Raw genomic sequence first — 26390 nt, 5'->3', positions numbered from 1 at the left:
GACGGAAAACTCTGAATGTCGGCTCATAGAGTAAGGCCATCGTATGGCTTCAGTCGGCTCACATCTCACTGATTGATCCTTTAAGTTCAGATCTTCAGGGAAGTTGTTCAAATAAAATGCATGAATTTATGCTGCTTGAGTGTTTCCATACCTCTGACCTGTCACTGTTTGTTTTTAGTCCCTCAAGTTGCAGAAAGCTCGAGACAAACAGCACGATGATAAAAAGGCTCCATCGTATGGTATAAACATGTATTTTAATTTAACCTCTTTTACAACAACACATGGCCAAGATACCAGCGTAGAAAGGTGCAAATAAAATCATACAAAATAAGACAACAGGTTTTATCACACTGTAACAGAAAACAACACGAGGTTAAAAAAAAAAAGGAGGCCTGAACACGGACGTGGAAAAGAACAAAGAGTCGTTTTTTAAGAGTTAATATTAAATATGTCAGAATAAGTCTGGTTGCAGAGTATTTCACAGAACTCTTTAGGGAACATGGGCAAGAAAAAAGAAATAATAAAAAGGTCTGGGAGTTTTTTTCTTCGCGTGCTGCACATTAGAAATAATCCTGGAGAAATGTTCCCATGCTCGCATCAAAGTTTCTCACCTGCAGGTCAGTTTCTTCTGAGGGGAACAAGAACGTTTTCTGCATGCACGAAAATCACACCGTTTTTTTTTTTCCCCTGCCCACGTCTCCTCAGGAGCTCTGCGAGATCAAACATAAAATAAAAGTAGAGGAGCCTTTTCCCCTCAGAACAGAAGCTATTAAACAAGCTGTATGCACTTATGTCTCAGAGGTATTTTGATGTTGCAGGTGGTTCGTTAAAAGCGATCAGGTAAAACTGTGAAAATGTGCAATATATCTATACTGTGGCGTGCACATTCTCACTAATGGTAAATAATGCATCTGACTTTCCGTGGATGGATTTCTAAGAAAAAACACATTCATCAAAGTCAGTAGTAGCTATTTGAACACGTGGCTATGCTGGTAAGACTATGATATTGTGACGCTCTTTTCAGGATGTCTCATTTGATGGACCCTCAAATGTGATCCGTCTTCCTAGTATTTACAAACCTGCTGCCTTTGTAAGAGGGGAGCTATTATTAAACCATGAGCTGTCAGGACTAACGGGTCAGTAATCGACTAAAGCGCCACAGACGACCTGCAGCTGCACTTTCTGTTCACTGAAAGGACGAGAGAAAGAAAACAGTAACTTCTGATTGACTGATGACGATGGAGGTTCTTTCTTTTTTTTTTTTTCTCAGCACGTTGTGACTCCTCCGCCCTGATCAGTTTACATGTTTCTCCCCCCGTTGATGACGTTTCCTCCTGGAGGGGCGATGTGGATCGAGTCCAAGATGGGCCGCAGTATCTGTCCGAACGGCCTGCAGGAGGTAAGGAGGAGACGGAGTTTGGAACAACGACACAAAGGTGGAAAATATTTCAGAGCAGCTCCAGGCTGAATGTGCTACGAGGCTGTCACGACGCCAGACTCTTAAACTTCAAAATCTGATACTAGTTAAGAGTCAAACGAAATCTATGACTGTGCTCGTTGCCGTGGCAACAAAACTGCAGTCCTAAGAAACCAATAAGGAACAAGTTCATGCTTTCAGTGATTAAAAAAAAAAGCTCTAATACATCGCCGCGGTAGTCGAGCAATTTAGGCCGTGTGCGATTAAACCGTGACTTTTCTTTCAAGCTTCGCTACTTTTCCACACCTTTGATCTTTAACGAGAAAAGATAACTTTCCTTTTAAGCTACACGCGGTATCAAAACATGTGTTTTTTTAGGGCCTTTGTTGCCGTTATTTCAGATTTAGGACCGGGGATAGAGCTGGTAACCATGGAGACACACGAGTGTTCTGCTGGCTGATGCTCGAGTGAAGTGTTCGTGTGGAGAGCAATCAGAAAGCATCCATTAATGCAAACACACAACCAGTCGCATCCGACTGTCTGACAACATCTTATTGAATCATTCATTACTTTATCTGTGCAGGTAATAATTCATGGCTACAACACATTACTTGCATGTCAAGCTTTAGCCCGACAGGCGCTCACAGCAGAGTAAGTCCAGGCCCAGAAATCCTTTGAGTCACACTTGAATAACAGCTGGCTGCACAGGAAGTCACAAAGAATTGGTTTCCTCTCACCAGGATGTGACTGATTGGGTGTGCTTGGACGTTCTGTGTCGCTTGTTTTGACTTTTAAAGAGAATTTTGGAAACGCTGTTTTTGAAAATAATGGGAGGAAAATCCCCCCCCAACGTGTTGCACCTTAACCCACATCTCTGCTCTGCACTAGCAGCTTCATGGAGAACAGTGAGCTGAAACATGAAAACACCAAACTCACAAAGCAGGTTATGATCACGAGAACAAATTCCAACAGCTAAATATGCTAATCATTAGCCTGTTCATTATAAGAGCCTCATTTTCACTCACGTGGAGAGGACTTCAGACGGCAGGTCGGTGATGTAGGTGGGAATGCTGCGGCCCGTCAGGAACTGAGCCACCTCGTTAGTGAAGGTGTTGCAGTTGTGCTCAAACAGACGATACCTGTCACCTCTGAAACAACAGAAGAAGAACTAATCAGATGCAAACCTGCGAGAGAAATATGAACAGTCAGTGATGAGTGAACGTCTTTATGTTCTCCTGTAGTAGTCGCTCAGCCTGAGCTCTGCTTCACTCGTCTGTGTCTGATTTGAGATGTTCCGTTTTGTGATTGAGGGAGGAGAAGAACGTTTCCCTCCACCTGTATGTGCTTTCTCCCAGGGAGGAGAGGTACTCCATGAAGATCTCCTCAGACACCTCGGTCTCTCCCAGCTCCACCACCGTGTCCGGAGGTCCCAGCATCGTCCCACCCTGAAAAAACACACAACGGAAAACTCTCACTAAATCTGCATGAAAGCATGCAAAGGTTTATTTACAACTTTAAACTGTTACGACATGAACACAGATTGAAATGTCGTTTTTTAAGTCCTGCCCCTGAATTTGGATTGGTCACCGAGGGGGGGGGGGGGCAATCAGATCTCACTGGTGGCCCCCCCCCCTTCCTCGCCACCCTTCTGGACACGCCCCTGCCTTATAGGGACGGTTAAGAGTCTCTGAATCTGAATAAAGCACAGCAGCGAACCACTCTGTCTCAATGTGGGACATGTTACTTCATCAAGAGGAAAACGGGCACACACACACACACACACACACACACACACACACACACACACACACACACACACACACACACACACACACACACACACACACACACACACACACACACACACACACACACACACACACACACACACACACACACACACACACACACACACACACACACACACCTGAATCCATACACACTGAACAGTGCACTACCATTGTTGGGTATGGTGAAGAAACGGCTTGGCTTTAGTTTTTAAAAATCCACAGGGAGCCCCTCGAGCCTTTTTATAGAGACAAAAGATATGAAATGAGTAACAGCTGCCTCATGGAAATAAAGGACAGGTTATTCAAACAGATTTAAATCATCCAGGTACATGCATGTGAATTACACCAAGACGCCCTCCAGTAATAAGTAAGAGTGGTGACTTTAACGCACACATAGCGGATGACAGATTTAATTTAAGCCGTGCTGAGGACTGACAGCAGGAGAACAAAGTCTGAGTGACAGGAAGACGTCCCAAAACTGTCTGCAGACCGTTTCTTCATCAGCTGGTTTGATAAGTCAGGAGCCAGCGTCTGTGTGACGGAGACTTACCGGCGAACAGCTCGAGATCCCCTCCCCTCCAAAGAAGAACTCATCTCCGTAAGCGACTATAGCTGTGTGCCTGAGGGAGGGAGGGGGAAAAAACCCCACCAAATAATTAAAAAGAAGCAGGATTCAGATTTGACAAAAAGCTACGTGCAGCAAACAAAACAGCAAATGTGACAACAAATAAAGAACAATGCAACTTTTTTTGGTAAAACCTCAAAACAGAACCAGTATGGTTCTACATCAGTGCCAAAAGAGATGAGGGGAAAGAATTTAAGGACAACTTCAGCAGATGTATTTGAGCCCTGATAAGATTGAAAAATGTCCTTTTTTTAAAAAAAATCTGGGACTAGAAATATGTCTGAGGCCGCCAACATCTGCTGGATACACACATTAAATTGGTTTTCATTATTCAGGTGTTCGCAGGTGAGTCCAACAAAAAAGCAGAAAGGTGATACATACCAGATACCCTCCAATTGTTTTCCTGTCACAAGAAATAGAGAGAGAAGCGGATTCAAGAGGAGCACGGATCAAAAACACACACACACACACACACACACACACACACACACACACACACACACACACACACACACACACACACACACACACACACACACACACACACACACACACACACACACACACACACACACCCGTTCCTCGTTAGGATCAGTCACAATACATTATTAATTATTTTAAATGTAAATACAGAAACAATGGCGTAATCAAAGAGTCGTGCACTACACGGTGAACATGCATTGAAAAAAACAACCCATCTCCACCTGATATTTATTATTAACTGTCATTTGTCTCCAAGGCCAGCAGGCTGCAGCGGATTTGATCCTTACCTAACATGATGGGACTGAGGCTGCGCGCCATTCCTCTCGATAAATCATAAATATAAAGCTGAACATTATATCGAGTCGCATTCTTATCCATAACGAACACCCCTAAAGGAGCTGAATTTTATTCTCTAGTTGGCCTGGCTGAGCTACAGATATAGATATTTAACGCCACAGCTGACAGGGAGGATCTCAGTGAGTGACGTCATCACGTCTGAACGAACGTTCAACCTGTCCGATTCGGTCGCCTTCAAAATAAAAGCTGTGTCATGCTGCGTGAGTGAGACATCTCGAGGTTTGTCACGCTTTATTTTGAAGGAAGGCGGGTTTTCTTTCCCCCACATTATCTGAGTAATCAAGCCGAAAATGGGTTATTATCGTTTTTACGTTTACGTGCGCAACATAAAAAAAAGCTTTTAAGAAGAAAATTAACGAAATAAACACTTTATCTGCTCCTTTGGTTTTATTATTATTATTTTTATTATTATTCATTATAATAATTGTTTGTCCAATACATTTAAAAGTCAATATTTGTTTAATTTATTATTAATAATCCCACGTTGTCTTGATTCGTGTTTTGAATTATCTCATTTTTTATTTAAAAAAAAAAAGTATTATAATCTGTTGATTTACATTCAGACAGCAGATGGCAGCACTGGTTCCAACGCGCTGCTGGTTAGCTACCTTTAAATAAAACAACGAAGAAGAAGGAGCGCAGCCGTTCTTCTTCTTCTTCTTCGGGACCAAAATAGACTCAGCTGCTGACTTGAAGCAGAAATGGCTGCCACAGGAGTGCTTCCCTTCATCAGGGGGGTGGACCTCAGTGGAAACGACTTCAAAGTAAGGATTCAGTCAACGTTCATTTGTTTTTCTTCTTCACACATCGTCTCTGTTGAACAAATAAAAACCTTCAAGCTAAACCCGAGTTTAACAGCCAGGTTAGCTTCGTGCTGCTAGCATTGGGCGTTAGCCAGTTATCAGATCTTTTCTTTTTTGTTGACATGAACTTAACACATCGGCTTTAAGCGCACCGTGTGTCTGTTTTAGACGCATCAGAGGTGGAATTAACTAATAAAAGATGAATGTTTACTTTCATTAGCTGTAATGGCTCGTACGTCAGGTTAGCTAGCCTGCTAACTTAGCTTCAGAGGTGGCTAACTTTGCCTGTCTGAGTCAGAAGCTCCATTTTAGACCCTGGAGGAAAAGTCACCTCCTGAAAGAACATCAGGAGCTCACATTAAATATAAGTATATAAGTTATATAAGTATATCAGTTTAATAAAATCCGCAGCTGAGTAATGAACTCTTCCAACATTAAAACACCGGATAAAAACAACTTTTAAAAACAGAAAAGAGACCAGGTGAGTTCAGCTGTCACACCTGTACAGCTCAAACTGTCTACTCACCTCTTCAACTCCTCCAGTATTTTCTTCTGCAGAATCCATTTATTCACCTCGATAATCTTCCCGTTTTTAAATCCCAGCTTGTTCTAATTATTCACAACTATTTACTTTTTTAAAAATTAGATTATTCACATAATAAACAATAAACACTCAATTTAGTAACACACACTTAAACAGTAAAATAGAATATCATGTAAAAAAATAAAAAGGAGTTATTTCAATGTACAAAATATATAATATAATAGTGTAAACAGTGTAAAGTGTATTTGTGGATGGTAACATACATGATCTGCTTTGAATGTTTTTTATCTAAGTGCACAAAAACAACAAAACCTGTAAACCCAATTATCTTAAAACATGTTTATCACAAATAGGGATTTTTAGTTTTGTTCCATTTTCCTCCCTCTTTCGTCTAAGTTTCGTCCACTCTTCTTCCAAATCAGAAGATTAAGACGAGACAGACTCACTGGTGTTTAACATTTCACAACATTTTGTTGCGTTCTGCTTCGAGATGTTATCTCGGAGTCGACACAGCGAAGGACAGATAACAAACCTACAGTCTCTTCTTGTGTTAAAGTACTCATCTAGCTCAGCTAACACACACACACACACACACACACACACACACACACACACACACACACACACACACCTATGGGAAGTTACTCTGCAGTGTGCTCACGTCTATTTCAGTTCAGAAAGTCAAACTGTTGTAACAACAAGCAGCTGAAACAATAATCCGTCGGGCCGTTGATTCAGATCTTGTGTGGGATGACATCATTTCCTCTTCCTCTACTGTGTCCACATTACGACTGTGAGCTAACGTTTCAGACTTCTGTTACTGCCCGTTTAACAAAAAGCCGTCACGGCTGGCCAGATGTTTTTTTGTTTTTTTTTGTGTTTTTTTACATTTTTAATTCAAATAAAAACAGCTTTATTTTGACCCCGGGGGAAAATTCAAAGGCACACAGAGCAGTAAAAACAAAAAATCAGACAGACATTAGAGTGTTGACAAAAAGTGAAGTTTCAAAATTGACTTAAAATACAAATTTGTTGATGTAGCTGTTAGTTAAATGATCAAGTCTGACCTCCACGTGGCGGGGAAACCGACGTGGATGATGATGAAATTCACTCAAGAGTTTTTATGAATAACCAAGCAAAACAAACCAGCTTCAATTGAGGACATTTTGCTAAAAAAAAAAACAGGAAATGAATCTCGTTCTTTACGCCTCTTCTGAAGTGGCATCAAACCATCAGCTTGGGTTTATTTGCACCCTGCATCCCAAAGAAACATTCAGTGACTGAGAAGGAAACAGAACTGAAGTTATCCCCACATATAATCCACAGCGCGCTCTCTCTCTCTCTCTCTCTCTCTCTCGCCCCCTCTCTCTCTCTCTCGCTGTGTTTGCAGGGCGGGTACTTCCCAGAGCATGTCAAGTCCATGAGCAGTCTGCGATGGCTGAAGCTGAACAGGACGGGACTGTGTTACCTCCCAGAGGAGCTGGCCTCTCTGCAGAAACTGGTGAGACATTCAGGGCCACCCGGAGCCGTTCACGCAGACCGTGTACGCTCACGAGTCGACTGAAAGAGGAGCAGAATCCGTCTTTAGCTCAGTGGAGCATCGGTCGAAGTTTACGGTTCTTTTTTTTGTCTCATGTTGACGTTTGGAGATCTGACGGCTGAGGAGTCGAAGCTTAACTGTTTCTAGTGTTGAGTAACCGAGACCAGGACAGACCAGAGACCAGACCAAGACCATGAATGTCTCCTAATAAAATCCTCATCTTGTGCGTCACTCACTCAGACTGTAACAGCAGGAATAAAAATCTAATTATGACTGAATTGATTTCTTCTTTTTGACAGTGGCGATCTGGATTTAAAATCAGAGTCAGCCCAGTCTGAGACAAGAACCAGTGAATAAAAAAAAAGTGCTTTGATTCCAAGACGAGATGGAAACCTTCAAAAAGTGTTTTTAAGACCAGGACTGATTTTTGAGTCCTAAAACTCGCTGTGCTGACAGCATCACACACACACACACACACACACACACACACACACACACACACACACACACACACACACACACACACACACACACACACACACACACACACACACACACACACACACACACACACACACACACACACACACACACACACACACACACACTCTTCAGTAATCAGCGACTTTGATTGGATTATCTGTCAGACGTCTGAGGTGAACAGATGACCTGTGCCGACATGTAGTGAACGAGATGAGTGTGTCACCGTGTCTGCGCTTTGTTTACCTGAAAGACGCCTGGATCTCTCCCGTGTGTGTTACGAGCTCGTTGTTTCTAGAGAAGGCATGCCGTGAGTGAGTCACAGCACAGGAATCACCATGGCAACCGACGAGGGCGGATTGTCATGGATTAGGATGAGTGTGTTTTTTGTGTGTGTGTGTGTGTAATCCAGCTCTCCTTCCCTCTTCTTCAGGAGCATCTTTCAGTGAGCCACAACAGTCTGACCACCTTACACGGAGAGCTGTCCAGCCTGCCCAACCTCCGGGTAAACTGAGTCCTGCACTCAGCCTTCAACATGTTTCACCACACCTTTCTGTTCCCGTGTGCTCACCGTGTTTCTGTCCGTGTGCAGGCCGTGGTCGCCAGAGCCAACAACCTGAAGAACTCTGGAGTCCCAGATGACATCTTCCAGCTGGACGACCTCTCTGTGCTGGTACATTATAATGCTACCATCAGCTTCTCTGGAGACCCTCCATGTACAATACTCTGTCATGTGACATCAACAGAGAAGTCAGAACAGAAGAATCAGAACTTTAAGAATCCATCGGAGGGATTTTAAAGTCTTTATATTACTCTTGTTTTATTTCTTCAAGCTTATGTATCTCAGGATATATTTTACATATTTACTTTGTTGCTGCGTCTTCTCTCTGCAGGGCGCTCGCTGCAGAGGGCCTCTCCTCTGCTCTTTAATGAATAAATAAAATAAATCAGGGTGGAAACATCCTCGGGCGGTCGGCCCAGGTCTCGTCTGTTATCACCTTAACATCCTGTGTTTCTCCTTTTTTGGCTTCACAGCCTCGGTTACATCTGGCTGATTGTGAATCTTCACTGTTCTTCCCTCCTCCAGGACCTGAGCTTCAACCAGCTGTCGGAGATCCCCAGAGACCTGGAGAACAGCAAGAACATGCTGGTGCTCAATCTGAGCCACAACGGCATCGACGCCATCCCCAACCAGCTGTTCATCAACCTGACCGACCTGCTCTATCTGGACCTGAGCGACAACAAGCTGGACAGCCTGCCGCCCCAGATGAGACGCCTGGTCCACCTGCAGACGCTCATTCTCAACAACAACCCGCTGATGCACGCACAGCTGCGGTAAATACACGACCCCCCCCCCCCCCGCCGCCGCACACCTTCCCGAGTAAAAAAAACATTCACATTAAAACGTTCATCTTCCTGTGTCCGAGCAGCCAGCTGCCGGCCATGGTGGCGTTACAGACTCTCCACCTGAGGAACACGCAGAGGACCCAGAGCAACATGCCCACCAGCCTGGAGGGGCTAACACAGTTAGCAGGTAACACACACACACACACACACACACACAGTCAGTCAATAACGTGCAGAAAGCTTTTCACAAACACATGCTCCCTCTGTTCCTGCCGTCTCTCCCAGACGTCGACCTGTCATGTAACGACCTGACCCGGGTGCCCGAGTGCCTCTACTCTCTGGGCAGCTTGAAGAGACTCAACCTCAGCAGTAATCAGATCTCGGAGCTGTCGCTGTGCATCGACCAGTGGACTCAGCTGGAGACGCTCAACCTGAGCCGCAACCAGCTCACCTCGCTGCCTGTAAGAACACACACACACACACACAGACGCTGCGTGTGTTCATGCAGAGGTTGCTGCCATGTTTGAAGTTGTTTTTGCCTCTCGTGTAGTCGGCCATCTGTAAGCTGTCCAAGCTGAAGAAGCTGTATTTAAACTCAAACAAAGTGGACTTTGACGGCGTCCCGCCAGGCGTCGGCAAACTCTCCAGCCTCACCGAGTTCATGGCTGCTAACAACAACCTGGAGCTCATCCCCGAGGGTCTCTGCAGGTGACACACACACACACACACACACACACAGGATGTGACCTGCAGAGCGGCCATCTTGAACAAATGTTGTGTTTGTGTCCAGATGTGGAAAGCTGAAGAAGTTGGTGCTGAATAAAAACCGCCTGGTCACGCTGCCCGAGGCCATCCACTTCCTGACTGATTTAGAGGTAATCTGATTACGTTTGATTCATACGTGCCGGATGATGACGTGGTCTTTTTTTAAAAATGGCTGATCTCTCTGTAGGTTCTGGATGTGCGTGAGAATCCCAACCTCGTGATGCCTCCTAAACCCGTCGACAGAGCGGCCGAATGGTACAACATCGACTTCTCCCTGCAGAACCAGCTGCGACTGGCCGGGGCGTCGCCCGCCACTGTGGCTGCTGCTGGAGGAGGTGTGTGTAACCCTGAGCGTGCGCACACACACACACTCACCGTGGTTAACAGGAGTTTTAATCTGTGTGTGTGCGTGTGTGTGTGTGTGTGCGCAGGAGCCAGCCCCAGAGATCCGCTGGCGAGGAAGATGAGGCTGCGGCGGAGGAAGGACTGTTCGCAGGACGACCAGGCGAAGCAGGTGCTGAAGGGGATGAGTGACGTAGCACAGGAGAAGAAGAACATGGAGGTGAGGAAGACGTCCAGAAAACAAAGATGGCTCCTTCATCAACACATCGTTTGTTTGTTTTTGTTCCTGATCCTGTTTTGATGATTCTGCAGGAAAATGGAGATTTGAAATACGGGGACTTAAAAGTCCGGCGCTGGGACAAGAGTCTGGAGAAACCTCACCTCAACTACTCGGAGTTCTTTATGGAGGACGTCGGGCAGGTGAGACATATATCAGTGTGAGTGTTTAACACACCTGTTTTACACACCTGGTGATGTGAAACACTTCTGATTCTCCGTCCTGCAGATTCCCGGTGTGTCCGTTTGGCAAATAGAAAACTTTATTCCTCTGCAAGTGGACGAAACCTTCCACGGAAAGTTCTACGAGGCAGACTGCTACATCATCCTCAAGGTAACGCCTCCGAGGAAAAAAAAAACTGCGTCCCTGAACCCGAGCGCGTGCAGGTTCTGAGTTTGTCTCATTCGCCCTCCTCTCTCTGTGAGCGCAGACCTTCCTGGACGAGAACGGAGCGCTGAACTATCAGATCTTCTACTGGATCGGTCAGGACGCCACTCTGGACAAGAAGGCCGGCTCGGCCATCCACGCCGTCAACCTGAGGAACTTCCTGGGGGCGGAGTGCAGGACGATACGGGAGGAGATGGGAGACGAGAGCGAGGAGTTCAGCGCCGTACGTTACAAACCTCCTTTCTCTCCTGGACGTGTGTGTGAATGAACGGCTGTGAGTTTTAACACACGTTCTCCGCTCAGGTGTTCAACAACGAGATCTCCTACATCGAGGGAGGGACGGCGAGTGGATTCTACACGGTGGAGGACACGCACTACTCTGTCAGGTAGGATCGAACGCTCAGTGGATTCACTGCATCACTTCCAAGCAAAGTCAAATCAGCAGTTTTGATCACTGAGTCATTTACATGCATTCAATGTGAATCCTGCAGAGCTGCAATGAAACGATCCCGTTTAATATAAACCTGCTTCAGGAACAAGATTTCCAGTAAATTCTTTCGAGGCAGTTTGCAGCTTAATTATCTTCTGAAAACATTTTGTGTGTGTGTGTGTGTGTGTGTGTGTGTGTGTGTGTGTGTGTGTGTGTGTGTGTGTGTGTGTGTGTGTGTGTGTGTGTGTGTGTGTGTGTGTGTGTGTGTGTGTGTGTGTGTGTGTGTGTGTGTGTGTGTGTGTGTGTGTGTGTGTGTGTGTGTGTGTGTGTGTGTGTGTGTGTGTGTGTGTGTGTGTGTGTGTGTGTGTGTGTGTGTGTGTGTGTGTGTGTGTGTGTGTCTCAGGTTGTACAGAGTTTACGGGAAGAAGAACATCCGACTGGAGTCTGTACCTGTGAAGGGCTCCTCCCTGGACCCTCGGTAACTCTTCTCTCAGTCTCACATAAACTCCTGCTGGATTTGTGGCTCCTTCTTCAATCTGCTCACTGCGTTTCTTTTTTTTTCCTCTTCCGGCAGTTTCGTCTTCCTGCTGGACACGGGCCTGGAAATCTTCATCTGGAGGGGAGCTAACGCTACCCTGAGCAGCACCACCAAGGCCAGGTGGGATCACTGCAAACAAACATGAAACGCTGCAGAACGTAAACAGACTGATGATTCAACGCTTGTTTTTCTTCGTCATATCAGATTATTTGCGGAAAAGATCAATAAAAACGAGCGGAAGGGGAAGGCTGAGATCACGACGCTCATGCAGAAGATGGAGCCGCCGGAGTTCTGGGAAACACTGGGAGGACAACCGGAGGAGATCAAGAAACACATCCCCGATGATTTCTCTCCCGTCCGACCAAAACTCTACAAGGTGAGCCGCTTTACACGCTCCTCCTCCGCGCTCGCTCGAGTCGATGTGCATGCTCTTCACGTTCCCTCTCGTCCTGCAGGTGGGCCTGGGTCTGGGCTACCTGGAGCTGCCCCAGATAAACTACAAGCTGTCAGTGGAGCACAAAGACAAGAAGATCAAACTGGACATGCTGCCCGAGCTGAGACTGGTACGTGTCCCTGCTGCATCATCACATCCAGTGTCCCCGCCCCCCTCCTGAGCGCCGTGTTTCCTCTCCTCCAGGTGCAGTCCCTGCTCGACACAAAGGGCGTGTACGTCCTGGACTGCTGGTCCGACGTCTTCATCTGGATCGGGAGGAAGTCCCCACGCCTCGTCCGAGCCGCTGCCTTGAAGCTGGGTCAGGAGATCTGCTCCATGCTGCACCGGCCCAAACACGCCTGCGTCACCCGCAACCTGGAGGGCACCGAGTGTCAGGTCAGACGTTCCAGCCTCAGCGGGAGACTGAGAGGGGTTGCTGGTTCAAGTCCTGATGAGGACCAGGTCTGGGGAGCTTGAGCCTGATGCCACCGTGGTTTTCTTCTTTTCTTCTCTGCAGGTGTTCAAGTCCAAGTTTAAGAACTGGGACGACGTGCTGAAGGTGGACTACACCCGAGCGGCGGAGACGGTTCAGCAGAAGGACAACCTGCAGGGCAAGGTCGCTGACGCCGCCGTGTCCCTCTCAGAGACACTGGACTCGTTGATTGTGAAGCATTTAAAGAAGGTTTTATGGTTTTCCTCTCTCAGGTGAAGAAAGACGCCGAGCAGAAAGACCAGATGAAGGCCGACCTCACGGCTCTGTTCCTCCCCCGACAGCCCGCCATGGCTCTCACTGAGGTGAACCCCCCTGGACTGTGACCCCCTCCCCCCTCCCCTCCCCTCCCCTCCCCTCCCCTCCCTTCTTTTTTAAATCCTCTCATAGCTCCACTCCTCACCTTCTCATGTTTCCCGTCAGGCGGAGCAGCTGATGGAGGAGTGGAACGAGGACCTGGACGGTATGGAGGGATTCGTGTTGGAGGGGAAGAAGTTTGCTCGCCTGCCGGAGGAGGAGTTTGGACACTTCCACACTCAGGACTGCTACGTCTTCCTCTGCAGGTGTGTGTGTGTGCGTGTGACACAGTCCAAACTTCATTTATCATTAAAGTCAGGCCGCGTCAACGAAGATGTTTACTGAACTCCCAACCTGGAGGTCAGCAGAGACGGGATGACCTTTGATGACCTCTGTCGAGACGAGTCAGGGGGGAATTTGTGTTTTTCGTTTGGGTCGTTTTTTCCTACCGTGTCGCTCTGCTCACTCAGGTACTGGGTTCCTGTGGAGTACGAGGACGACGAGAAGGAGAAGAAGGAGGGTGAAGATGGAGCAGGAGGAGGAGGAGGACGTGCGGCGGCGGGCGAGGATGAGGAGGACAAACAGCCCGAGGAAGACTTCCAGTGTGTGGTGTACTTCTGGCAGGGCCGGCAGGCCTCCAACATGGGCTGGCTCACCTTCACCTTCTCCCTGCAGAAGAAGTTCGAGAGCCTTTTCCCGGGAAAACTCAAGGTAGCCCGACAGAGCCACGCCTCCTTTCTCCTCCCACTCTAACACGCCGTACGTTCACCTCGCCTGCTCTCTCCCCCTCCTCCTCTCTCTGTTTAAGGTGGTGCGTATGACGCAGCAGCAGGAGAACCTCAAGTTCCTGTCCCACTTCAAGAGGAAGTTCATCATCCACAAGGGGAAGAGGAAGCAGAAGGCCGACCCTCAGCCCTCTCTCTACCACATACGCACCAACGGCAGCGCACTTTGCACCAGGTAGACTTCGCTCCATCATCACCTGTCACTCACATCAAATATGGCCGACCTCAGATTTGACCTTTTGTCTCCTCTGGCAGGACGATCCAGATCGGAACAGATTCCAGCAATCTCAACTCAGAGTTCTGCTTCATTCTCAAGGTTTCTTTTTGATTTTAATTCACGACGTCGTCTTCTTCTTCTTCTTCTGCTGCTGCTTGTGTCACGTGTCGGTGTTTTTAACCTGCAGGTACCGTTTGAGAGCACAGACAATCAGGGCATCGTGTACACCTGGGTGGGCCGAGCTGCTGACCCTGACGAGGCCAAGCTGGCCGAGGACATCATGAACAGCATGTTCGATGACACATACAGCAAACAGGTAAACGGCAGAGAGGACGATAAACCTGATTTACATATCAGATCAGTTGGGTTTAAAGTTCTCATTCAGAGCGAGCGTCTTGTCTTGTAGGTCATCAACGAGGGGGAGGAGCCAGAGAACTTCTTCTGGGTTGGGATTGGCTCTCAGAAGGAGTACGATGAGGATGCTGATTATATGAAGCACGCTCGGCTCTTCAGGTGAGGCAGCGAGACGTCTTCATGTCGTCCGTGTTTATTAAAAAGCAAACACTCAATCATATTTGCTTCTTCCTCCTCGTCGTCTCTCAGGTGCTCCAATGAAAAGGGTTATTTCTCCGTGTCGGAGAAGTGCTCAGACTTTTGTCAGGACGACTTGGCCGATGATGACATCATGCTGCTCGACAACGGCAAAGAGGTGAGTTTGAGAGCGCGTCGGGTTCATGGCGTCCTCTCTGACTGAGACGATGATTGTAATCTTGTGTTGTGACTTTGCCTCAGGTGTACATGTGGGTCGGTACTCAGACGAGCCAGGTGGAGATCAAACTCAGCCTCAAAGCCTGCCAGGTGAAACTCTCTTTACTTCACACATCAAAAAATAAATCAAGAATGTATAAAAGCAGTTAAACACTGAATATCTGTTCTACTGTGATAAATGTCCAAGTTATCGAAGCAGAAAACAGTGATGGAAAAACACCAACTCAACTTAGTTCCACTGAAACTCGACCGTTGCTAAGCAACCCGAACATTCTATTCTACTGTCGGTATCCATGGTTACCGCAGAGCTGCAGTATGAAACGTTCACTTGAAGTGAATGTGATCCTGAAGCCTGATAAGTTAGAGAGGGACACGCATCGTCACTCACTTAAAAAAAAAAAAAATTTAAAAATAAAAAAGCCTCTCGTCCAATCAGATCGCTTGGTTGGACCTGTTGGTTTTAATCTGGCTCTAACACGTCTCCTCCTCTTCCTCTCCAGGTTTACATCCAACACATGCGCTCGAAGGTCCCTGAACACCCCAGGAAGCTTCGGCTGGTGCGAAAGGGAAACGAGCCGCACTGCTTCACGCGTTGCTTCCACGCCTGGGGGGCTTTCAAAACGCCGCCCGCCTAGAGAAGCATGCCGCACAAAGCCACGCACAGAAACGCTCACACCTACATCAAATATATTTACGCTGCCGTGTCCTTTTTCTACCTGTACGATTTAAGATGATGTCTATCCCCGACCTCCGGTTCCTTCCGCTGCCTCTTGACCCCGTGTGGTCACGAAGCTGTCGGACGTTTCCTGTCGAACGCCACAAACTGCAAAGAATCCGTTTGTTTTTTTTTTTTTGTTTTTTTTTAAACTACAAGCTTTTTTTAGCAGTGGGTCTGTTTTTAAATGAGAGAATAATGTGTGGAGAGGAAACAGGTCTGAGGTGTACAGAGGCTTTATAAAATAAAAACATATCGATCCGATTGGCTGCTTCCCCGCGGCTCTTGGCTGCACGGTCGCTCGTTCTCACCGGAGGAGTCGCTCCTCCGTGCTCGGTGCCATTTTGCACAGCTCATTGGAAGCAGATTGAGTTCAAACAAGAGTTTAATTTTACACTCGGTGTTTTCATATTTGAGGGAGTGAACAGGAGACAGCACTAAAATTGTTTTTTTCTTTTCTGAGGAATATTGGTTTATTCATCTTTTTTTTGTTGTTTTTTTTTTGTTCTCTTTGTGTGTGTGTGTGTGTGTGCGCATGCGTGTGTGTGTGTTTGCCCCATGAGCTTTCATTCAATTCTCCTTCCTACAGTCTGTTAAGTCCCTCCTCTAACTCGTGCACTGATCTGAGTCGTCTGTTTCAATCAAACACAAATCGGATATTCTTCAAATCTTCACAGGTGACGGAGGGAGAGAGTTACAGGCCTCGTTTTATCTTCAACTTTAAAGATCTGTGTGCAATCAGAAATCACTTAGAGATCATATCTGTGTTCGAGGATGCATTCAAGTGGATGACGGGATTATTTTCTTGCCCTCCTGCAGCGGAGGGAAAGCGTTTTAAATCTCTACTTTAAGATATTTGAGTCTGGCATTACACATCTCTTCATCCGTCGTTTTATTGGGAGAGCTTTCGCAAAGACTTTTGGAGGCACATTTTTAAAAATGTGTTTGTGTGCTTCTGCTCATCTCTAATCTGGAGTTAGTTGCTGTGGTTCACAGTGGAGGGAGGTGAACACACCTGCTGCACTGCTGCTCCTGATCATGATCATGTTCCCTGTGCAGGAAGTAGATGGAGAAACAGGAAGCGTTTCTTCTCACCTGGCTGCCATAGTTTACTTTCTCTTTATTTTGTGGGGGTGAATCGAATGATCGAGTGTTTGAGTCCTTTGTGCATGTGTCTGTGTGTTTATGAATATGTGCTCATGCTCCTGACGCCACCTGCAGATGCTTTATTTATGTATTTTATATTAAAATAAAATGTCACAAACTCATCTCTCTGGACTTTCTTGGCTTTAAGGCGCAGTGTGCCCTGTTTTCTCCTTCTACGGCATCCCATGCGGCTCAAATGTGAAAATGCGGTTTAAAAAGCCGAGTAAAGAAATTCCAAACCTTTTGTTTTGAAGGGTTCTTTGTCACCAGGTGCATCCGGTCGGAACGCCTCTATGGCTTCAGTTCAACAGGTTTATTTAATCCAGGTAACAGAAAAAACACGTCTGAACATCGGTGCTGAAAGACAAAATAAAATAACATGAGAGCAATAAACAAGTCAACTTAGATTTACCTTCAAAATAAAATGACAATACTTGAAGTAGTGAAGACAAATTAAAGTGAACTAGAGCACTAAAAACATTAGTGACAAACACCTTGCTAGTGCTGCCGCCAAGTGTGAGCGCTGTCGTGAACAGGTGAATTCAATCTAACTAATCAGCGACACAGCGCAACCATTAACCAATCAATGGGGCGGAGAGGGATAAACCCGGAAGTGTCCACACAGATATTTTCTACACCTTTATGTTCTCATATCTCATGTTCTCTTTGTTTTAATGACTTATTGTTACTTATTTAATATGTAGGTCGTGTCAGGACAGTTTATTTAAGCAGTCGTAATTTCTGTCTTTGTGTCGGGACAAAAAAAAAAAAAAAAAGATCGACCGTTTCTCTTTGCAAACTTTATTTTCTGTCAATAAAGATTAAAACATACGAGCAGATTAACATCTTAGTTATTCAAAGGTTAAACAAATACAGCTGGAGAAAACAAGAAAGTAAATATGTCAGTTATAGACAGCGCTCACACGCACGCGCGCACATTCTTCAACATGATGCACACAGACGACAGTGGACTTTCTGTTCAGATCTCTTTGTCTCGTCAGTTGGAGGAATGACTCATGAAACTTTAAAGTCTCTGTGACTGTCAGGAAGTCAGACATGAGAAATAAATAATGACAAGACATGACTACAAACACACACACACGCGCACACACACGTATCAGGGTTAACTCATAAATCAGGCTGTTATCGATTAGTTTTCCTCCTCTCGAGATCCTGACTTTGCATGTGTTGTATTTTCTATCTGACGTTATTAAAGCGTCAGCTGAATGTTTTGTAGGAAGATATATTTTCTTCCATTGTGCATTTTTTGAAAAAGACTAAACGTAAAAGATAAGAAAAAATGTAGAGAGAGAGAAAAGTCAAGGTCTCGAAGGAAATTTAAATGTTGAGAGAAGAAAAAGTGAATGCTGATCGAGGAGAAAATGGGAATGTTGATAGAAAAGTAAAAATGTTGAAAGAAAAGAAAAAGGTGGAGATGTTAAGGATGAAGTTAAAATGTAGAGAAATTAGTTGAAATGTTTCGAATAAAGTTCAAATATAATTTCTGGAAGAATCCGATTTGTTCCGACCTTTCTCTCACCTCGCTTTACAGAAAAAAACTAAAATAAAAAAAACTTGCTCTTCTCCTAATTTATTTCTCATGTTTGGCCCTCATCCTCTTCTGTAGTTTTCTAGACTTTAATATATTAGCGTTATATTTTAATGTGTATATTTTTAAACCAAGTCATGGCATGTTTTACCCACACGGACACACACACACACACACACACACACACACAGACACACACACACACACACACACGCAGGCCGAGCGACAAACAAAAGGTCAAAATAAAGGTGAAAGAACAAACAGAAGAATCTGTACATAGACTTTGGTTGAATATCTGCTTCTGTATATACCTCTAGTGTACAATATACATATTTAGATAGGTCTAATTTAAATACTAAAGCGGCTAAAATGAATATCCAAAAATAGTTTGTATCACAAACAGAGACCGTGCGTCTCTTCCCTTTCTGTCCACACCTCTGAAGCTTCACGAGCACTTTTTTTTTCTTTTTAAACACAAACACAAGAAGACTACATACACACACGGTTAACGTCACTTTGTATAAAATAAATTGTTTTTTTTTCTTCTTTTCTTTAAAATATTACAAAGATAACGTTTGAAATGTTCAGACACGAGAAGCTGAGATGCTCCAGATTCTTGCATTCAAAGTCCCATTTTTATAAAACAAACAAACAAATAAACAAATCCTTCGGTACATTTTTGAGGAGGCGGGGTCACGTCACGTCACGTTATGTACGTAGGCTTCTGAGTAGTTCAGGGGCCACGTGGATTTACGGCGTAAAAATAAACCAGGCTTTTAGATTGCAGAATTACAACTTATATTTACGTTTGATTCGTCGCTCTGATTTTAAAAGAAGCTCTCCACCTCCCTCCTCTCCAGCTCCCAATAACCAAAACATGGTTAAAAATAAGAACTCCCAAACTGGAGGGATTGTAACCAAGGCTGCGTTCACGTTCATAAACATTTCATGTAACGAACCCATTTAACAAACTCTTCCTCGTTGGTGAAAAGTGAGTGAATCCTGCACGTTCTTAGCAGGAGACCCAATAAATAAGTTTAATAAGAATTGAAAGTAAAACACCTGTCACACACACACACTTAAGCGTCAGGACTTCAGCTCTCTGTAACTTCATGTTTCAGTCTATAAAAAGCCTCGCAGCGAGCTGGTCCATCTTTAGTGTCTTTGTTTGGTTCATGTTTGAGCAATAGAAAGGTTTTAAAAAAAAAAAAAAAGTGACTCCCTTCCTCCGTCCATCCCGACGGATTCATCAGTCTGTGAGAGGAGGAGTTCAACGGGCGGAGATTTAAGTGCTGGTGTTTCGACTTCTTCTTCTCCGTCGTGAAGTTCAGGAGCGGAGATGTGACGTTTCTCTCCGTCAGCGCTCCTTTGTCTCTCTCTCTCTCTCTCTCTCTTTCGGTCACTTCCTGAGTTTGCGGGTGAATTGTTTTTTTGTTTTTTTATAAGTTTGGAGCTTTTTATAAAAAGGCTTCATTCCAACATGGCGTCCAGCTGGTCGGCCAGGTCGTCAAACATGTTGCCGATGTCGTCCAGAATGGTCCCTGCAGACTTCACTGAGTGCGATGCGCTACGGAGAGAACAACAAGACGGTAAACAGTCGGTAAAAACTAAAAGAATAAATAACACGTGGTACAGTCTCACCTTTCTAAGTCGTCCTCCCGGTTCAGTTTTTTCTCCACAGCCTTCAAAGCCATTTCCAGAGACGTGCTGGTCTGATCCAGCCTCTGCTGAACCACCTCAGTCCCAGGACCCGCCGTGTACACCTGAGTCCGGGCAGCGGCCAGGGAGGGACTCTGAGGGGCCTGAGGGGACAGCGCTCTGGGAGAGGACGGCGAGCCGAAGGTCACAGTCTGAACCCCGCTGACGGTCACAGACGGAGACGAGGGTCCGGCTGAGGAAGACGCAACAGAAGGGTCAACAGAAGGCGGGGCCAACAAGTCAAGACCAAGTCCTCATCCTACACCCATATGTATCGAGTCTAGACCCTTAAAGTCAAATCCAAGATCGACAATTTCAGATTTAATGAGCAAGATGAACAAGTCTCAAGTCCCAGATCTGTAAAGTCTTAAGTCCGGGACCTGCAGGACTGAAGTCAAGCTGAAGTTTCTTACCGTGTGCCGCCAGAAGACTGTGGCGAACTGGTTTCGGAGCCACAGCAGGAGGTTTCGGGGAGAGCGGACGTTTGATTGGGGATCCTGTTGCTGGACTCGCCGGCCTCCCCAGACGAGCCTCGCTGATCCTCAGGTTGACGTCTTCCTGGCTCTGGGACTGAGGCCTGCCCGACCCGGCATCCCCGGCTCCCTCTCGACTGGGAGAACCTCCGGCCTGCTCCTTCTCCTTCGCTTTGTGTCGACGCTTCACCGTGTCAGACTCCTTCAGATTGAACTCGGGTACTTCCTGGTTCTTGGCGTCTTGTTTCTCAGGAGGCTCCAGCACCGCCTCGGCCCTCGGCGGCCCGGGAGCTTTGGGTCTCTGCTTGATGGTTAAGTTGCCCTCTTCGGCGAACGGGATGCACTCACTGGAGCTGTTATGAGGGGACGAGGAGCGGTCCTGACCTTTCGATTCTTCCTCCTCGGTGTCCGACCTCACGCCTCGTTCTGAGTCGGCGCTGCCGCTGGTCAGAGAGGGAATGCACTCGCTCTGCACCCTCCTCCGACCGCCACTCGTCTCCTGACCTGTAGAGCTGAGAGAAGCAGGAGGAGGCGGCGGCTCCTGCTGGACCAGGTCTGGTTTAGATCCTGCCGGGTCCTTCCCCTCTGCCCTCCCTTCCAGAGAGGCTGCGATGCTCCGAACGCTCACCGGGCTGTCGGTCACTCCTCCCACAGACGACGTGGTGCTGCTGTCGCTCAGCTCGCCGCTGGTCGTGCTGCTCACCGAGCTCAGCCTTTTCGGCGGAGGAGGAGGGGGACCTTTTTTGCGAGCGCGCACCGCGAACGACTGACTGCGTCCCACATTTCCGTTCTTCTCCGGGCTCGACTGTAAGCGAGCGAGCTGGCTGCGACCCGGCTTGCGCGTCAAGGTGGCGTACGACGACAGGTTCCCAGAACGGAAAGATACCTCCTCGTCGTCTTCGTCGGGCTCGCCGTCTGACAGGGCGTAACGGATCTTGCTCTGGTTGCGCTTCTTCGGTGGGGTGAGAGTCACGGTGTGGTCAACGGGCCTCTGAGGCGAGTTCAGGTCTGTGGACCCACAATGAGAATGCAGGTAGCTGAAACCTTTGAGTGCAGGCGAGCCGTGAGGGGACGAGTTGCACGACGCAGACAGTTTGGGCTTCGCCGGGATTGCCGGGTACTTAAATACAGTTGCGGTTCCCAAAGGCACCTGCTTAGGCAGAGGCCTCTGATCCCAGCCCTCCGGGTGGTTCCTCTCCTTGGCAGGACTACCATCCAGGGTCTCCTGAGACCAGCAGTGGGGGTTGATGGAAGCCATGGGCGGCTCCTGGGAGCGTCCGGATCCCCTGGAGCGCGTGTCGATGCTCTCCTGGCTTTGGGACATTCCCACGGCGTTCTTGATGGCCAAGCCTTCCTCGCAGCCGCCGTAGTGACTGGACATGGCGCTCTGCAGCTCGGCGCTCAGCTCGCTGTCCTGGAAGGTCAGCATCTTCGGGGTGTGAGGGGAAGAGCATTCGCCGGACGCGTCGGGGGGCTCGATGGCCACCAGGTGGAGAGCTCCGGGGCCTTTGCGGCGCAGCGTTCCTTGTCCTGATTCGGCGTGAAGGATGGCCCTCTGGATGTCGCACAGCTTCTTCACCGCCAGCATCAGCTTCTTCTGGTGGCCTGGAGGGAACCATCACGCCAAAAGTCAAAACACTGATCCCACTGAGCGTGTGCTAAAAATACCATCGAATAATGTCCCTCACCCAGCTTGGTGATGCCGATCTCCTGCAGATCCTCCCATGTGAGGTCTCTGACGATGCTGATGGAGTCGTAGCCATTTTCAGAGAGCTGTTTGTGGTACTGCGGGAGGCCGATGGCACTGAGCCACTCGCCCAGATCCGACTGTGAGAGAGAGGTTGCATAAACTTAAGACGGGAACGGTATCGGGATGTTTGCGCTCAGCAGTGAACGGCTGGAAGTCTTACCGGGATGTACTCGGGCAGCCACTCGGGGATGTTCAGGTTGTTGATCTCGAGGGAGACTTTCTTGCGGTGGCCTGGCTTCGTCACTCCGATGGCTGTCAGATCCTGGAGACCCAACGAGAGCACAGAGTGATGAGTGAGTCAGTCCGCCCCCCCACTTTACCTCCACACACACCTCACTAATGATTACACAGATTCAGGATCTCGTCGTTTACCTCAGGAGTCATCCTGCTGATGGTTGGCACGTCGTAACCAGCGCTGATGAAGTTCCCAGTATACTGCTCCAGCTGGAACTCTCTCAGCCACTGGTAGATGGCCTCTGCATCCTATAAAACACATCCAATACACAAATAACACAAATTCAAATATGCAATGATGTGATACCCTAAAAAACCTGGAAAAAATAAACAACCCGCAAAAGACATTCTGGAGGATGTGACGGTCACCTTTCCCTCCAGCAGCTGCTGAGGACGGACAAACTGCTGAGAGAAACTCTGATCCACAGGTCTCTGCACTGTCACCGTCTGCCTCCGAGGAGTCCCGCCTGCAGAGGGACAATCACGCCAGAGTCAACGAAACATCAACAGAGGTGAGCTGTTTCCTTTCACTTCGAACCCTCGAGCCAACGAGGCGAGAGAGCGCAGCACGCAGCACGCTCACGATTACACGCTGCAGCTGTCCTACTGGTGAATGTAGGACACCATTATGCAGTATATAACACACACTATGTTGGATAGTGGAAGGTGGAAGGAGTGAGAAGATTACCTGCAGGAGGGTCGGGCTGATTGTTGAGGTCTGAGTGTCCACAGTCACCAGCAGAGGGAGCCGGCTGCACAGACGTAAGAGAGCAGCAGATAAACTGAGAGGAGCTGTGTTCACCTCATTGTCACTGTTTGTGTAAACAAACTGACTGTCACTGACATTTTAAACTACAACTTTAAAAAATAATTTTAATTATTTTTTTATTTTTTATTAAATGAAATAAAAAAAAATTTTATTTAATTTAATTAAAAAAAATTGTGAGAAAAAAAAAAATCACTTCACTTCTGGAGGAGTGATTTTAGATCTCTCAATATTTGTTCCAGAGTCAACCAAAGTGGAACATTTAAAGGAGCAGTATGTAGCTCTGCCCCCTAGTGTTTCAAACTGGTACTGCAGTTTAAACTCTAATCATCACAGAGAGCTGGCTCCGCCCCCTCCTCCTCTCTAGAGTGGATGCTCACACAGGTCACCGTGTGGTGCACACTGTAGCTTCAGTGTTTAGCCAGCTCTGTAAATTCTTAAAAAAGTCCTAAAAGTCCTTTCATCGATTTGAAACACAAAGTTTTTTGTTTATCAATCGAACGGTTGTCTCTTTGTGATAGCACTTTGTGTACCTTGTTGGCGTTGTCATGGTGACCGGTGTTGTGTTGGATCCCGTTGGGTGTGTTGTTGCTTTCAGTGCTCTGCCCGCTCCCGGCACTCCTTGTGCTGCCAACGCTTCCAGTACTCCCGACGCTGTTCCTATCTCCTGCTGCCAACAACAACAAAAATAAGATTAAAAAAAAAACAAAAAAAACAACACTTTTTTTCTAAATCCTGACGTGGCAGAGACGAGAGCATCGGCATCGTGCTTTAAGAAGCAGCAGATGCTCTTCGTCAAAACAAGCCTGCAGATGCAAAAGGCCCGAGGTGCTGGCTGGTGACGGTGGCGGGCAGGATGCAGGTTTTTCTGGTCTAAAAGCTGTGCTGTGGCCGAGCAGAAGAGCATCCATTAATGAAATCACGAGGCCAGAAGCGTCAGGCAGTGGACTCTATTCTAGGGCAGTAGGTGCAGAAGCTTTCAAGTTTGAATTCTCGCAACGACACGACATTCAGAAGAGATTTAAAACACAGACATGGGACATAAATATTACAGGCAAAACAGAGCTGGAACTAAACCCTTCGAGTCGGTTGTGTTTTTCTTTAAACTGGAGGAGATAAAAATGCAACCTCACAACAACAGCTTCGTTAAATCTTTGTGGATCTCAAAGATTCTCTGACTGTTTCTGAGTCCATCTTCTTCAGAGTCAGCTCAGTCGGACTCACCGAGCCGGAAGCTTCCGACATTTTCCAGCCGAACCAGGAAAAAAAACAAAAACTACCAGCCAAACGCTCTGAAGCAGTAAAACAAAAAATCATACAAAGTGTTTGGACCCAACACACCAAGATAAGTCTCCGTCTAGCTCACCTGCTTTTCTTTTTTTGGTGACAATGTGAGACATCGAATGATGCAAGGCAGCATGAAAAGGTGTGAGGCAACACTCAGGCTGTTCACGCTTCACTGATGCGAGGCGGTACAAGAGATGCACGACGACAGGAGATGAAGTCAAGCGATGGCGGAGGCGACCCAGCTGAGACGACGTGATTTTTACGAAGCGCGATGTTATCTGAGAGGACGTCCGACGATGAGCTGAATGACGTGAGGTGAAAGCGAGTCGACGGGAGACGACGTGCGCTGATGCAGAAAGACGGAGACGTCGGTGTGGCGTCGATGTTCGGGAACTTTGCTGATGAGCAGTGAGAAGCATCGTGAGAGAAACATGAGGCGCTGTGAGTCATGTGACGTGCAGGTGTAGGGCGTGGATTAACTGAACGCAAAACGGGAAAATTATTACAGGAACTAACTGAAGTTAATGAAAAGTTTAAAGCAGGAGGAAAAATGAGGCAACATGGCGCGGCGGCACGAGGCATCAGGTGGCGTGCAGCGACAGGAAGCTGTGTGATTTAGCATGTGGTCTGCAGACGGCCTCGTGTGACTCGGTGTGTTGGGTCCTGATGCAGAGTCTTGAGCGGGTGTGGGGGGTGGGGGGGCAGCGGGGCAGCTTCAGAACAGCCAGGAGGGGTGGGGGGGAGGCGAAGCTGATGTTGGGGGAGGGGGGAGGGGGGGGGGGTCTTACCATGACACGAGTCCCTGAGAACCCAGATGTCCTCGAAGGGAAAATCAGACTGAGACAGGCGGCTTGGACACAAACCTATCAGACACAAAGACTCTGATGCACCGGTTCTGTCAGGGGGGGGGGGGAGGGGGAAGGGGGGGGGAGGGGCTAACTGAGGCGTGTTGGAGGACACAGATCAGATTACAAAGACTTTGACCAAGTTTCTGTCTGAGGAAAAAAAAAAAACACGTTGGAAGTGATCTCGAGCGGCGGACATGGAAAACTCTTCATGCAACAAGAGGTGACTCCTACTTCCTGTTGGAGTCAGGGTTAGGGTTAGAAAACAAAGCGTGTGTGTACCTGCGTTGGTAGCGAGGCCGTTGGCTAGCGGGAGCACCACATGGGTGGGGGGAGCGTACAGAGTGTAGGAGTCGTCGGTCTGGGGGGCGGAGCTGAGGCTGGAGGAGAGGGGGGCTCTGGAGTGCAGCTGCTGGCGCTGGGTGGGCAGAGAGGCGTGCCGGGAGAGGGTGCCCCCTACAGGGCGAGATGGGTAGGACAAGAGGAGTGGGTTAGGGGGGAGGAGGAGGAGTGGGGAGGTTATCAAGCTGATGGTTAGAGGTGGAGGTCAGTCATTATGTGGTGTGGATGGAGAGATGGATGCAGGAGGGAGGAGAGAGGAGGTGGAAGCATGGGATGGTCCTAAAAGCAGGTGCATTGGTTAACAGAAAAGGGGCGGGGCTTAAAAATCTAAACCACATCCTACACGTGATGTGAAGTGACGTTGGAAGAAAAAACACTGACACAACATTTAGCGACACCCAATCACGTGTGATGACCCTCTTTTGATAACTGGGTGTTTTTCATGGCGTTTGAATTGTGACGCCCTCTCT

The 26390-nt window shown here is 47.3% G+C and overlaps 3 protein-coding genes across 3 annotated transcripts; 1 reads left to right on the top strand and 2 right to left on the bottom strand.

The window, feature by feature from the left end:
* Positions 1-235: 235 nt before the first annotated feature.
* On the bottom strand, positions 236-4803 carry desi1a (desumoylating isopeptidase 1a). The gene is made up of 6 exons (XM_079366354.1): positions 4603-4803; positions 4214-4235; positions 3758-3827; positions 2753-2862; positions 2443-2565; positions 236-1390 (listed from the first exon to the last, which is right to left on the bottom strand). Exons 1-6 carry the CDS (start codon positions 4691-4693, stop codon positions 1300-1302), a joined length of 507 nt encoding a protein of 168 aa, XP_079222480.1. The 5' UTR covers positions 4694-4803; the 3' UTR covers positions 236-1299.
* Positions 4804-5305: 502 nt separating this feature from the next.
* Positions 5306-17095, top strand: flii (FLII actin remodeling protein). The gene is made up of 31 exons (XM_079366323.1): positions 5306-5436; positions 7410-7520; positions 8473-8544; positions 8632-8712; positions 9127-9374; positions 9470-9573; positions 9672-9847; positions 9937-10094; positions 10177-10261; positions 10339-10486; positions 10583-10713; positions 10806-10913; positions 10999-11103; positions 11201-11380; positions 11461-11543; positions 11991-12065; positions 12162-12245; positions 12330-12501; positions 12581-12688; positions 12763-12954; positions 13076-13174; positions 13264-13353; positions 13472-13611; positions 13816-14056; positions 14154-14305; positions 14386-14446; positions 14535-14663; positions 14754-14860; positions 14951-15056; positions 15140-15205; positions 15616-17095. Exons 1-31 carry the CDS (start codon positions 5374-5376, stop codon positions 15748-15750), a joined length of 3810 nt encoding a protein of 1269 aa, XP_079222449.1. The 5' UTR covers positions 5306-5373; the 3' UTR covers positions 15751-17095.
* A 666-nt stretch (positions 17096-17761) lies between these two features.
* LOC306837673 (caskin-2-like) lies at positions 17762-26125 on the bottom strand (the record flags this gene model as incomplete). Its single annotated transcript, XM_079365417.1, has 10 exons — positions 17762-20092; positions 20167-20416; positions 20637-22301; positions 22385-22523; positions 22607-22708; positions 22819-22929; positions 23050-23147; positions 23369-23432; positions 23980-24116; positions 25861-26125. Coding segments are annotated over 10 exons (2928 nt in total), but the record flags the coding sequence as incomplete, so codon positions are not given.
* Between the last annotated feature and the right edge of the window lie 265 nt (positions 26126-26390).

The sequence above is a fragment of the Symphodus melops genome, assembly GCF_947650265.1.
Source record: "Symphodus melops genome assembly, chromosome: 17".
Lineage (NCBI taxonomy): Eukaryota > Metazoa > Chordata > Actinopteri > Labriformes > Labridae > Symphodus > Symphodus melops.
The sequence above is the reverse complement of the archived record's forward strand: the minus strand, read 5'-3'. Positions and strand labels throughout refer to the sequence as shown.

Coding starts and splice junctions, on each gene's coding strand:
- desi1a (XM_079366354.1), bottom strand. CDS start 4,693: ATGGATAAGAATGCGACTCGATATAATGTTCAGCTTTATATTTATGAT. Junction 2,863..3,757: donor GGATCTCGAGCTGTTCGCCG/GTAAGTCTCCGT, acceptor GTGTTTTTTCAG/GGTGGGACGATGCTGGGACC. Junction 1,391..2,442: donor CCGTCTGAAGTCCTCTCCAC/GTGAGTGAAAAT, acceptor TACCTCCTGCAG/GCCGTTCGGACAGATACTGC.
- flii (XM_079366323.1), top strand. CDS start 5,374: ATGGCTGCCACAGGAGTGCTTCCCTTCATCAGGGGGGTGGACCTCAGT. Junction 10,095..10,176: donor ATCCCCGAGGGTCTCTGCAG/GTGACACACACA, acceptor GTTTGTGTCCAG/ATGTGGAAAGCTGAAGAAGT. Junction 10,914..10,998: donor TTATGGAGGACGTCGGGCAG/GTGAGACATATA, acceptor TCCGTCCTGCAG/ATTCCCGGTGTGTCCGTTTG.